Source organism: Crocuta crocuta, unplaced genomic scaffold (assembly GCF_008692635.1).
Source record: "Crocuta crocuta isolate KB4526 unplaced genomic scaffold, BGI_CrCroc_1.0 scaffold551, whole genome shotgun sequence".
NCBI lineage: Eukaryota > Metazoa > Chordata > Mammalia > Carnivora > Hyaenidae > Crocuta > Crocuta crocuta.
Window position 1 is genome coordinate 364,948 of NW_027530969.1, and position 14,218 is coordinate 379,165.

Here is a 14,218-nt window from a genome sequence, read left to right on the forward strand (position 1 = left end):
CTGATGGGTCCATCTCAAACGTTGTCCAAACCCATAGAACAGACACACCAAGAGTAAAAATACTAATTTGTCAGTGTAGGTTCATCAGGTGCAACAAGTGTCCCACGGGTGGGATGTTGGTAGTGAGGGGCCATGCATGAGGGGAGAAAGGGTTTGTGTGGGAAATCTCTGCTGCTGTGAATTTAGGATTGCTCTAAAAAAAGCTTCTATGAGCATTGGGGTACATGTGCTCCTATGCATCGGCATTTCTGTATCCCTTGGGTAAATTCCTAGCAGTGCTATTGCTGGGTCATAGGGGAGTTCTATTGTTAGTTTCCTGAGGAACCTCCACACTGTTTTCCAGAGGGGCTGTACCAGTTTACATTCCCACCAACAGTGTAGGAGGGTGCCCGTTTCTCCACATCCTCACCAGCATCTCGAGTTCTCTGATTTGCTCATTTTAGCCACTCTGACTGGCGTGAGGTGGTATCTCAGTGTGGTTTTGATTTGTATTTCCCTGATGAGGAGGGATGCTGAGCATCGTTTCATGTCTGTTGGCTATCTGGATGCAACATGGATGGACCTTGAGGGTGTTATGCTTAGTGAAATAAGTCAGGCAGAGAAGAACAAATACCATATGCTTGCACATATAGGAGGATTAGGAGGAACTTAATGGAGGACCATGGGGGAGAAGAAGGGGGGAAATGGTGGGGGAAAGGGAGAGAGGCAAACCATGAGAGACTCTTGAATGCTGAGAACAAACTGAGGACTGATGGGTGTGGGGGAGGGAGATGGGCATGGAGGGGAGTACTTTTTGGGATGAGCACTGGGTGTTATATGGAAACCAACTTGACAATAAACTATTTGTAAAAATAAATGAATAAAAAATAAAAGCTTCAAAAAACAAGCAAGGAAAATCTGAGAAATTATAGCCAAGGAGACGTGACCGCTAAATGTAATGCAGGGTCCTGGAACAGAAGAAAGACATCAGGTAAAAATCTGAATAAAGTATACCTTAGTTAATGTGTCAGTATTGGCTCACTGGTATGTCAATAGTGACCAATATACTATGGTAAAATGTGGGTAATAGGGACGTCTAGGTGTGGGGTATATGGGAATTCTCTTTGCAGTTTTCCTGTAACTCTAAAATGGACATCTTCGTTATCAACACCTTCATAACCAACACCCCAGGCCAAAAATAAAACACTGCCAGCTGGCCAGAAGTCTCCCTCATGTTCTCTTTAATCATTTTCCTCAAATGCAACAACCTTTTGATGTCTACAATTTTAGTCTGGTTTTCAACTTAATATAAGTTGAAAATGTTGTTAATATATGTTGTCAAGATGCATCCAGGTTATTCCATCTAGTTGAAGCTCATTTTCATTGTTGTATATTCCATTATAAGAATATACCATAATTTATTGGGGTGCTTTGGTGGCTCAGTCAGTTGAGTGTCCAACTTTGGCTCAGGTCATGATCTCGCGGTCCTTGAGTTTGAGCCCCACATCAGGCTCTGTGCTGACAGCTCAGAGCCTGGAGCCTCTTTCGGATTCTGTCTCCCTCTCCTCTGCTCCTCCCCGACTCATGCTCTCTCAAAAATGAATAAATGTTAAAAAAATATGTATACCATAATTTATACTACTGTTGAGCATAGCTACCTTTGCTATTACATGCTACCTTTGTGATAAATCGTGTCCAATGTATGGGGTCTCTTTCTGCCTGTTTATTCCCACTAGCCTTGCTGGTCATCCTTACACTAGTACCACATTGTTATCATATTCTTGAAGTTGGTATTGTAAATTCTTCACCTTTTTTCTCTCCAGAAGTAGTTTGTCAATTCTTGATTCTTTACATTTACATGTACAGTTTACAGTCGGTTTAAGATCCTCAAAAAACCATCAATTCAAAAAAACATCTGTTGAGATTTTACTGGAATTGCATCACATCTACAGATCAGTTTGGGAGGATTGAATGTAAAAGATATTTTATCTTTTTCTGGGGTATTTCCCCATTTAGTTTCTCAGTAATAATGGGGTTTTCAGTGTAGTTATGTAATTTTTTAGGATGTATCCTTAAAGTGATATTTGAAGCCACTGGAAATAAAATTGTTAAAGTTTCATTTGTTTGCTGATAAAACATAACAGACTTTTCTATATTGACCATGCATTCAGCAACTTTTCTAAGTTTATTTAAATCTAAAGATTCATTGGTAGATTAGTTTTGGATTTTCAGGTTGTTTTTTTCTTGTTTGTTTTGAGAGAAGGTGCAGATGCACACATGTGTGAGCAGGGTAGAGGTAGAGAGAGGGAGAGAATCCCAAGCAGGCTCCACACAATGCAGAGACAGACACGGGGCTTGATCCCAGGAACTGTGAGACCATGACCTGAGCCGAAATCAAGAGTGAGATGCTTACCTGACTTGAGTCACCTAGGTGCCCCTGGATTTTCAGTTTTGAAGCAATGTCTCATTCCATTTTTCATGAAAAAAAGCTTTAAACATCTCCCCCTCGTCTTAGTTGGGCTGTCCTAACAGAAATAGCATAGACTGGGTGGCTGAAACAATTTAGGTCTCTGGTTGGTTCCCAAGGCTGGCAAGTTCATTATTATCAAGGCACCGGCAGATCCAGGACCTGGTGAGCGTCTGCTTCCTGCCTTGCTTGTAGCCTTCTTGCTGTATCCTCATGTGGCAGAGCTCCTCTCAAGGACACTAATCCCACTCAGAGGGCTCCACCTTCATGACCTAATCACCTCAAAACCCTCCCTGCCCTTCCAGATTCCATCTGGAAGACTTCAACATGAATTTCAAGGGGACGTAAACTTTCTAATCCATAGCAACTATAAAATGTTTACTAGTAGCTTGTTAGATATACTCTTTCTTATGTTAAGGAAGCTCCTCTCTATTCCTAGGTTTCTAAGAGGCATTTATTTTTCCAAGAGGCTTTTTAAACATTTAACACTGGATTTTATCAATATTTTTCTTCTTTGGAGAGAACTGATTTTTCTTCATTGGGTGAATATGGTGATTACTGTTCTTAAGTCAACCTAGTCTTGCTGAAATAATCTCAACTTGGCCTTGAGGTTTTTATGTTACTGGCTTTGGTTTATTAATATTTTGTTTGGGATTTTCTTCATCTGTTCATGAGTGAGATTGGGTATCTGTAGGATGTGCACAGATGTTTCCTTTACTCATTTATGATGTTTGTTTTTCTTTTTTTACTCTCTAGATGACTCTTGCTAAGGCTTATTAGGCTTACGAATTTTATTCATATTTTCAAAAACAACTTCTGGCATTGTTGATCGTATCCATTATAGAGTTTTCTATTTCCTATGGTAGGTTTTCTATTTGTCTTTAAATTTTTATTCATTTCTTTCCTTTTGGGAGGGAATGTTACTTTTTCTTAGCTCACCAATTTTTCAGGCTTTCAATAGCATTTAAGATCATATATCTCGGAGCCCCTGGGTGGCTCAGTCAGTTGAGCATCTGACTCTTGATTTTGGCTCAGGTCATGATCTCATGGTTCGTTGGATCGAGCCCCATGTCAGGTTCCATGCTGGGTGTGGAGCCTGCTTGGGATTCTCTCTCTGCCTCTCCCTGCTCATGCTCTCTTTCAATAAACTTAAAAATAAAAGACTAAATCTCTATAAACACAACTTTAGCTGTATCCCATAAGTTTTTATACATACCATTTTTATTTTTTTGAAAGCACATGTGCATAGGGCAGAGGGAAAGGGAGAGAGAGAATCCCAAGCAGGCTCCACACCAGGAGCGGAGCCAAACTCGGGGCTCAATCTCCCAACCATGAGATCATAACCTGAGACAAAATCAAGAGACCCTAAACGGACTGAGCCACATAGACACCCCTGTATATAGTATTTTATTTATAGATCTCTAATTTCATTTTAATCCACAAATTGTAGATTAAGTAGAAACCAGGAGGCAACAAATAATCCTACTTATTATCTCCATTTTTTTTTTTTTGAGAGAGAGAACGCAAGCACAAGCAGGGGAGGGACAGACAGGGAGTGAGACACAGAATCTGAAGTAGGCTCCTGGTTTCGAGCTGGCAGTGCAAAGCCCAACATAGGGCTTGAGCCCCTGAACCGTGAGATCATGACTGTGAGATCATGACCTGGGCTGAAGTTGGATGCTTAACTGACAGAGCCACCCAGGTGCTCCATCTCCATTTCCCAGAGATGCAAATAGGCTCTTGGAGGCCTTACACTGATAGCAAAGGGAGACTTTGTGGGAAGTGAGAAAGCTACTTGGGAGAAGCCTGTTTGCTAACTATAATTAATTACAGTTGTAATTAATACAGCAAAAATTTGTCCCACTGTATCCTCAAACCAGTCACATTACTTTTCTGAGAATGAGGCAAATGACCAAAAAGAAGGCAACATCTAAGACTTTAAAGAGCAAGTTCCAGCACAGGAATATAAAATGTTCTTACCATTGGTATCAGATTGTCTGCAACTTAGTGTTGACTTCAAGGCCCTCTTCAGATACAAGAGGGAAAGCATGCAAGATCATTTTGCAACGTCTGCCATTGACAAGTGCTGTCAATGTGCTGACCCAGTCCTCGGGCATTAGTTTGTTCCCATTCAGATACTCTAACTGTAGGAACTGGACACAAATTTCTCAAGGATAAGAAGTATTCAATTATGTATTAAAAAGCTGTAATTCATGAGAATGGACCAAGAGGGATACTCACTGCCTTGTGAGCTTAGCAGACCAAATAAGAATGAAATCATATAAATCAAAGTTAGGGTAACTAAATGTCAGGGCGCAAAACTGTATATAAGATTTATCTAGAAGGCAGCTTTCAGTTTGCCTTTTTTTTCTTTTAAGTTTGTTTCTTTGAGAGAGCATGGGTGAGTTGGGGAGGGGCAGAGAGAGAGGGGGTTCAATCTCCCAAACCATAAGATCATGACTTGAGCCAAAACCAAGAGTTGGTTGCTTAACCGACTGAGCCACCCAGGCGAGTTTATTTATTTATTTTGAGAGAGACAGAGACCATGCAAGTTGGGGAGGAACAGAGAGAGAGTGAGAACCCCAACCAGGCTCTGCACTGCCAGAACAGAGCCTGACGCAGGGCTCAAACCCACGAAGCCGCAAGATCATGACCAGAGTTGAAACTAAGAGTTGAACACTTAACTCAGCCACCCAGGCGCCCTCTGACAGTAATTTTTAAAACTCTTTCTACAGTCAAGTCTGGGTGTATCACCTGGAGTCACAGGCACAATACATGAACAAAAAATCCCCAGGTGGCTGTGGCACACAGACTGAATTAGAAAGTGCTAATTCAAATCACCTTCATTTCAAAGATTAACAAAATGAGGCCACAAGAGAGAAACAAACCCACCACATTCACTCAATATGTCTAATGATGACACTCAAATTAATGAAGTATAAAGGTCTTATACTTCTGGTAACTAAAGTCTCCTTTATTCTATATCATTCTATTAGAGTTTTATTTTTACAGCAGAACTGTGATATGCTTAAGGTATAGATTACTAAAGAAAACATTAAAAAGGGATCTCAGTACAGAAAATACATTTAATAAATTAAAGCAACAGCCAAAGATCCAGGGAGATCCAAGAGCACAAAACAAGCCTTAACCAAAAATGTCTGGAAACACCCAAGGAGCCAGTCTTTTGAGCCATTTTTCTTGGCTTCTAGTGACCATATTTAATAATGAACGTATCAGCCCAAAAAAGGCCAGCAAAAAGTTTAATGGTTTAAAAGATAAGCAAACATACACTTATGTTTTACTGTGCAAAGTGCTACTTCAACAGATCCGTTAAAAATAAAGAATATGTGAGAAACATTAATAAAAGTGATAGTCACTCAATCCAAATTAATGTTAGACATACAGTTTATAGCATTTTATTACTGCTAGTGTTTTAAATCTGTATGTACAAACTCAAATACTTGAGTAGGTAGTTTCTTAAACTTTATAGAAAACCTACTACAATCTCAAATGCTTATATTCATAAGCATGTTAAGAAATAATATAAGTAACTGTTCAAATGTTAACTAGGTGCTACGGTCCTAAAAGAGGCCACTTCCAAAAAGTCTAGTAATTACAGATTATCATAGAACTATATAATGTCTTCCAGTAAACAGAACAGTTAGACACATGAGTCATACATAAAGCTCAGCCATCACGGACACAAGGTGATCACTGGACATCCATTTCCAGCGCTGCCACAATGTGTGCAGCGGAAGGACGATCTTTGGGGTCTTCATTAGTGCATACAGAGAAGAGTTCAATAACTCTCTGGTACGTTTCATCCAGCTCTTCCATATTAATGGGCGGCCTCGTCCCCAGTGCTGCATAGTATGCTTCATCGTCAAAGTCACTTTCATCAAAAGTTTTATCTGCTCGTGAAGGAGTTGAAGATTGAAACAAACAAAATAACTGTTATGTTGTGGAAAGGCTTAGCAACTTCTCAAACTCACCCTCCCAAAACAAGAACTCATCATCCAGTATGCTTTTCAGGGTGTCTCTTCAATTATACTGCCATGGTGAAGATTAGCAACTGTCACGGTTCATAGGTTCCAACCCCCACCCTCTTACTGTAGCTTTCCAGTCTTTCCCTTAAGACTGTGGCAGGATTCTCAGACAAGGAGTTGTGATACTGAGGCTATTGTTTCCAGGAAGCAACTTTATTTGTACCAGCATGGCTCAGTTGGGTTCGTGCCTGAAGAACTGAGCCCCCAACGCCAAGTGGTGTAGTTTTTTATATATTTTCTATTTCTTTGTCTCCCATATATGGTAACAGACAAACATGCAGTCTGATTAAGTGGTCTCATGTTACAAGGTCGTGAGGGATGTTGTCACATATGCTTATAGCCAGGATGCCTTGAGGTTTTTTGGTTTTGTTTTTCTTTCCTTAAGGGAGGGGACCCTACCACAAGACAAGAGGAATTTTTAAGGAAACTTTCTGCTCTGCAGGATTTTCTCAATTTATCTCCCTATTATCAATTAACCTACATCTCATTTATATGAGAGTAAACTGAGATAGCACCAAATTAGTCAGTTGTAATATAATCCACATCTCATGCCACTAAATCAAACAATATCCTGTTTTAAATTTCAACATAATAGATAAAAAATAATTTGATAAGCTAATCTTTAGTTCAAACTGAAGAAATTGGGATTTATGTTAAAAAAATGTAGTTATACCTTCATCATCATCATCATCTGGAAGATTAATGTGTGGAATAGATAAAGTCATCATTTCCCACAGAGTCAGGCCAAAGGCAAATATGTCTGCCTTGTCAGTGATAATACCATTCTCTTCCAAAGCTTCCTTGGGTTTCCAAGGCTCAGTGCCAATGTAACAGGCCTCGGGGTCAGTCACTGAAACGAGTACGATACAAGTTAAGTTGGTCATAAGGGCAAGCTCTAAAAATCACTAAGAAAGGCTAGCAACCCAAAGAAAAATGGGCAAAACAGGTAGTTTAAAGGTTAAGAAATGTAGACAGTAAACATGAAAATACACTCCCATCTCATTCATAAGAATTACTTTTTCCTTATCACATTGTTAAAAAGCTAGTCAGTTGGCAAGGGTATAGAAAAACAGCAGTTCTCTCAGAAGGTGGCAGGAATACAGAGAGACAGTGGATGTCAAGAGCACACACTCTGGAGCCAGACTGCCTTGCCTGGGTTCAAAGGCATCTGTGAGCTGAGTGACTGTGAGGAGATCAATGCATCTCTGTGCTCCAGTTTCTCCATTTTCAAATGATGCTATCATTAGGCAGAGGAAAGTACCATTTCTCTGCTTTCTGTAATGGCTACGGCAGGGGAAAGGATAAGGGTCAAACCACACATTGGGTCTTGAAGCTTCTGCCCAGGAATGACATGGGCCTACTCCTATTTCCATTTCCTTCCTCCTTCCTTCCCTCCCTCCTTTCTTTCTCCTTCTCTCTCTAATAGAGAAAAAATGGGAGGAGGGAGAGGGAAAAAAGGACAATTCCAGCAGTCAGGAAACCAAAGAGCCAGGAGACAAGCACTCATTCATTCATTCACTCAATGTCCTGGGGGGTACATCTAATAAGTACACTCTGAAGATAGAGTGAGAATGAAGAAGCCAGACTGGGACAGCACCCAGCATTGGATGGCAAGAACGAAAGATGTCCTTATTACGGCCTTTTCACTTAAACCAGCTTGAGGACAGTACACTTGTGAAGGCAGTCATGTCCAGTATAAGCTCCCTGAAGGTTTTCCCCTTCTACCTAAGAGGCACCTAATGGAATGCTCAACTAGGTAAGAGTCTACACATGGTTGACAAGGGCAGTGACTCTGGTGATAAAGGAGTCAGTCATACCTCATTCTACGTAGGTCAGATTCCTACAGGGATGTGCCATGCCAAATAGCTTTCTAGAGCTCAGGATCTAATATCAATCGGAGCTCCAATCTTAGATGCCAGCCAAGTGCATTTCCGCTGATATTTGTCCGAGCGTGAGATTAGAACTTAAGCATAATGGAAGAGGTTTCCCCACATATGTTACTGATCAAGACTGCTTCTCTGTGAAGATGGACTGTTCTGACCAAAGTCTGATGTGATCATAAATTGATGGTTCACTCATTCCCTTTTGTCGATACAGAAACAACTGATATTTTGTTGCCCTTTGCTGCATTCAAAAAGGTTAAGCAGACATTACCTAATTTAGTTCTCATGCACATTATGTCAAACTGAAAAAATTAAACTGAAGCTTCTCCTCATTTAATTAGCTGAAACATTATTTATTTAGGGATGCCTTTCTCAACATCTAGGCTGCGTTAAGTGACACTGTCATGTTCACATAATCCTTTCTATCGTAACAGTCATTACATTTTGGTATATATTATTCAAGAGCAGCTTTCTGTCCTAGATTATGAACCCTAAAAGGGTAAGAACTGAAAAAAACAGAAGAGGAAGGAGACAAATATATTCTATGGGATGCCTGGGTGGCTCAATCGGTTGAGTGTCCGACTTTGGCTCAAGTCATCATCTTGCAGTTTGTGAGTTCAAGTCCCATGTTGGGCTCTGAGTTGACAGCTTAGAGCCTGGAGTCTGCTTCAAGTTCTGTTTATTCTGCCCCTCCCTCACTCATGGTCTCTCTCTCAAAAATAAATATTAAAAAAAATTACAAATGTATTCTCCAAGGTCAGCATTACCTTGATAGCAAAACTAAAGACACTACAAAAAAAACCCAACAATAAAACTACCAGCCAATATCCCTGATGAATATTTATGCAAAAATCCTCAATAAAATATTGGCAAACTTCATATAATGGTATAATTAAAAGGATCCTTCACCATAATCAAGTGGATTTTACTCCAGGGATGCAAGGATGGTTTAAGATTGACAAATCAATCAACGTGATAAACCATATCAACAAAACAAAGGATAAAAATCATACAATCATCTTGAGGGGCCTGGGTGGCTCAGTGGGTTAAAAGCATCCAACTCTCCATTTCGGCTCAGGTCATGATCTCACAGTCTGTGAGATCAGATCAAGCCTTGCGTTAGGCTCTGAGCTGACAGAGCCTGTCACAAAGCCTGTTTGGGATTCTTTCTTTCTGTTTCTCTCTGCCCCTCCCCCACTTGCATGTGTGTGCTCTCTCTCAAAATAAATAAACTTAAAAAAATCATATCATCATCTCCAAAGAAGCAGAAAAGGTATTTGACAAAATTTGACATCTGTTCATGATGAAATCTAATAAAACAAAGTGGGCTTAGTGGAAATATACCTCAACATACTAAAGGCCATATATGAAAACCCACAGCTAATATCAATCTCAATGATGAAAAACTGAGAAATTTTCCCCTAAGATCAGCAATGATATAAGGATGTCCACTTGTGCGACTCTTATTCAACATAGTACTGGAAGCTCGAGCCATTGTAATCAGACAAGAAAAAAAAAAAATAAAAGGCATCCAGTTTAGTAAGGAAGAAGTAAACTGCAGATGAGATGACATACATGTAGAAAATCCTAAAGACTCCACCAAAAAACTATTAGAAGTAATAAATGAATACAGTAAAATTTCAGGATATAAAATTAATATACAGAAACTGTTGTTCTCTATAACAAAGTAGAAAAAAGAGAAAATTAAGAAAACAATTCCAGGGATGCCTGGGTGGCTCAGTCAGTTAAGCATCCAACTTCAGATCAGGTTTTTGAGTTTGAGCCCTTTCATCAGGCTCTCTGTTGTCAGCGCAGAGCCTGCTTTGGATCCTCTGTCTACCTCTCTGTCCCTCCTAGCTCTCTCTCTCTCTCAAAAATAAACATTAAAAAAAAAATTTTTTTAAAGAAATCATTTTAAATCAGTTTAAAAACAGAGCAAACAAAAAAACAGAATAGACCTACAAATTCAGAGAACTGATGGTTGCCAGAGGGGACAGGGATGGGGGGGGATGAGCAAAGTGAGTGAAAGGGAGATATAGGTTTCCAGTTATGGAAAGAATAAGTCATAGGGAGGAAAGTTACAGCATAGCATTGTATGGTGACAGATGGTTGGCTTCAGTAAGCACATCACAATGTATAGATTTGAATCACTGTGTCGTACACCTGAAACTAACATAATATTGTGTGCCAACTATAATTAAATTAAAATCAAATTATAATCAATTAAATTATCAATGAAAAAATACATATAAAACTTTTAAGAAAGTGTAAGGACTGTTTATCCTATTTTCCTCTATGTTCATAATACTTGGCACAGTGCTTGACCATACTAGGTATTAAAAATATCTGCTAAACAAACAAACAAACAAACCTAGAGATAACCATTGTTAAAATTTGGGCTTGTCACAGAACACCTTATATTATAGTTGTGAAACATGTGAATATCCCACCATTAAAACACAAAACTTAAAAATAACTTTTAAAGGGCCACCTGGGTGGCTCAGTCAGTTAAGCATCCAACTTCTGCTTAGGTCATGATCTCGCAGTCTGTGAGATGGAGCTCCGCATCAGGCTCTGTGCTGACAGCTCAGCGTGTGGAGCCTGCTTCAGATCCTGTGTCTCCCTCACTCTCTGCCTCTCCCCCACTTACACTCTGTCTCTCAAAAATGAATAAATGTTAAAAAAATTTTTTTAAATTAAGTATATATTTTTTTCCAAACTTTTCTTAATGTATACATATTTAAGTGCTATTTTATGGGGGCACCTGGGTGGCTCAGTCGGTTAAGCATCCGACTTCAGCTCAGGTCATGATCTTGCAGTTCGTGGGTTTGAGCCCCGTGTCGGGCTCTGTGCTGACAGCTAGCTCAGAGCCTGGAGCCTGCTTCAGATTCTGTATCACCCTCTCTCTCTGACCCTCCCCTGCTCACGCTATTTCTCTCTCTCTCAGAAATAAATAAAACATTAAAAAAAATTAAGTGCTATTTTATGATGTTGATCTCACTCAATATATTTGGATATACCATTCCTACAAATATAAACCTGTATCATTTTAATGGCATTCTATTGTGTGGTGGTACAATAAATTAAACCATCCCTTACTGGTAGACATTCACCTCAAGTTTTGCATAGTCTGTTCTGCTACAGTGTATATTTTTATAACACAAGTTAGCACATACACAAGTAAAAAAAGATTAATTTTCCCCCTATTACCTAATTGTTATTTTTAAAGTGCTTAGGGGTAAACTTCCTCATAACAAGAAAGCCTTAGCCCAAGAGAAAAAGACAAAAGAAGAGAAATGCCTTCTTTTTTTTAATTTTTTTTTTAATGTTTTATTTATTTCTAGGAGAGAGAGAGAGAGACAGCGTGAGCAGGGGAGGATCAGAGAGAGAGGGAGTCACAGACTCTGAAACAGGCTCCAGGCTCTGAGCTGGCAGTCAGCACAGTGCCCGACGCGGGGCTCGAACCCACGAATCGCGAGATCATGACCTAAGCGAAAGTCGGATGCTTAACCGACTAAGCCACCCAGGCGCCCCGAGAAATGCCTTCTCTTAATGCATGGCTGGTTTAGTAGCTTTAATCAACCATAAATTAATGAAGCAGATAGTGCTGATAAAGGAGCTGCAGAGACATCTCCCCTAGGCTTGAGAAAGCCAGGGGGAGAAAGCCAGATTGAACTTTTAATTTTAATTAAAAGTATCTATTGAAAAACCCAGGGTTTATGGCTTCACAGGATGGGCTGATGCCAGGTACCCATGAAGATTTCACGTGTTAGTATTTTTATCAGGATTATTGTTTTCGTTACTGCTGTGTCTTCAGCGTTGCATGGGTTTTGATTCTTCTGTCGTAACTATTTCTTCTACAAGCCTAAGTCTCTTGGTTTTGCAGAAATTAATATATCAGGTTATTATTATAAAAAATGTCTGCAGTGGCCAATTATTTTTTGGAATATGTTCTTGAGAATGAATGATAGGATCAAAGAGCATTTTGAAAGGGTTTGGTTTTTTTTTTTTTTTTTTTTTGGTGTGTTTTTGTTTTTTAAATACAGATTTCCAAATTGCCCTCTGAAAAGACTATACCGTTGTAGTAGTTACCAGTGCTATTCCAGTAGTACCAGTAGGTTGTACTCTCCCCCTTCTGGACACAAAGAAGGATGCACTTTCTGGCCTGTCAAGGTTGGATGGAGCCACCTGACTTGTTCTGGTCAGTGAGTTGTGAAAGAAGTGGCTTGTGTCATTTCTAATCTGGAGCATTTAATTGTTAGTGCAAGACTTTCTGAGGAAATTAATTTTTAAAAATTTCAAATACGTATTAATTTAAATAGTCATGTAGCTAGTGGCTACTGTACTGCACAGCTCTGAAGCCTTTTTTATCCTCCATACATAACAATGACACAGTGTTCTATATAGTGGATGTTCTAGCAGCTTAAGTCCTAAAAGTGAGAATGGAATGTAGCCATAATGGACCTGTAGCCTGAATAAGCTGTGGCTGCTTTAAGCCACTGAAGGTTTTGAGGATTTATGCTACTACAAAGAAACTTATCCTAACCTGAATGATACCTGACAGGATACTGAATGATAACCTGAATTGCAACTTCTACTTAGCGTATGAGAGTACATGTTAAGATATCCTACTGCTCATAGTACCATAAAGAAATTTTTCAAAGAATTTTTCAGTACCTATGACTTTTTAAAAAAATGGTTTCTAACACCCAAAAAATAGATAATCCAGTGAAGAAATGGGCAAAAGACATAAATAGGCACTTTTCCAACGAAGGCATCCAGATGGCCAACAGACACACGGAAGATGTTCAACATCCCTCATCATCAGGGAAATACAAACCAAAACCACAATAAGACACCACCTCATACCTGTCAGAATGGCTAAAATTAACAACTCAGGAACAGATGGTGGCAAGGATGCAAACACTTTTGCACTGCTGGTGGAAATGAAAACTGGTGTGGTCACTCTAAAAACAGTAAGGAGGTTCCTCAAAAAATTAAACATAGATGGGGCACCTGGGTGGCTCAGTCTGTTAAGCCTCTGACTTCAGCTCAGGTCCTGATCTCATGGTTCATGAGTTCAAACTGTCTCGGGCTCTCTGTTGTCAGCAAAGAGCCCACTTCAGATCCTCTGGTTCCCCTCTCTGCCCCTCACTAACTCTCTCAAAAGTAAGTAAAATGTTATAAATATTAAATAATTTCTGAAAAAATAGAGCTACCCTACAACCCAGCAATTGCACTACTAGGTATTTATCCAAAGGTACGAAAATGCTGACTCAAAGGGGCACATGCAGCCCAATGTTTATAGCAGCACTATCAACGATAGCCAAAGTATGGAAAGAGCCCAAATGTCCATCAACTAATGAATGGATAAAGAAGACGTGGCATATATATGCAATGGAGTATTACTCGGCAATCAAAAAAAAATGAAATCTTGCCATTTGCAACAATTTGGGTGGAATTAGAGTATTTTATGCTAAGTGAAATAAGTCAGAGAAAGACAAATATCATTACGATTTCACTCACATGTGGAATTTAAGAAACAAAACAGATGACCATAGGGAAAGGGAAGGAAAAATAAGATAAAGACAGAGAGGAGAAAAACTATTAGAGACTCTTAAATACAGAGAACTGAGGGTTGCTGGTGGGGTGTTGGGGGGGGGCGGATGGGCTAGATGGATGAAGGGCATTAAGGAGGGCACTTGTTAGGATGAGCACTGGGTGTTAGATGTAGGTAATGTATCACTAAATCCTACTCTTGAAAAAATACCATACCATACCATACCATACCATGGTTTCTAGCTTTGGCGTCTTTCTTAAGCCCAATTTTAATGAATTGTTTA

General features: G+C 39.5%; 1 protein-coding gene across 3 annotated transcripts in view; it reads right to left on the bottom strand.

Annotated features, from left to right (window-relative positions):
- Positions 1-4,925: 4,925 nt before the first annotated feature.
- PBK (PDZ binding kinase) overlaps positions 4,926-14,218 on the bottom strand; it is a 30,140-nt gene continuing 20,847 nt past the window's right edge. For all 3 annotated transcript variants that reach the window (XM_077769717.1, XM_077769719.1, XM_077769718.1), the window contains exons 7-8: positions 7,166-7,342; positions 4,926-6,357 (exon numbers count right to left, since the gene is read on the bottom strand). In XM_077769717.1, the coding sequence (XP_077625843.1) occupies positions 6,158-6,357; positions 7,166-7,342 (377 nt within the window). In that variant the 3' untranslated portion in view covers positions 4,926-6,157. The remainder of the gene's footprint in view (positions 6,358-7,165; positions 7,343-14,218) is intronic.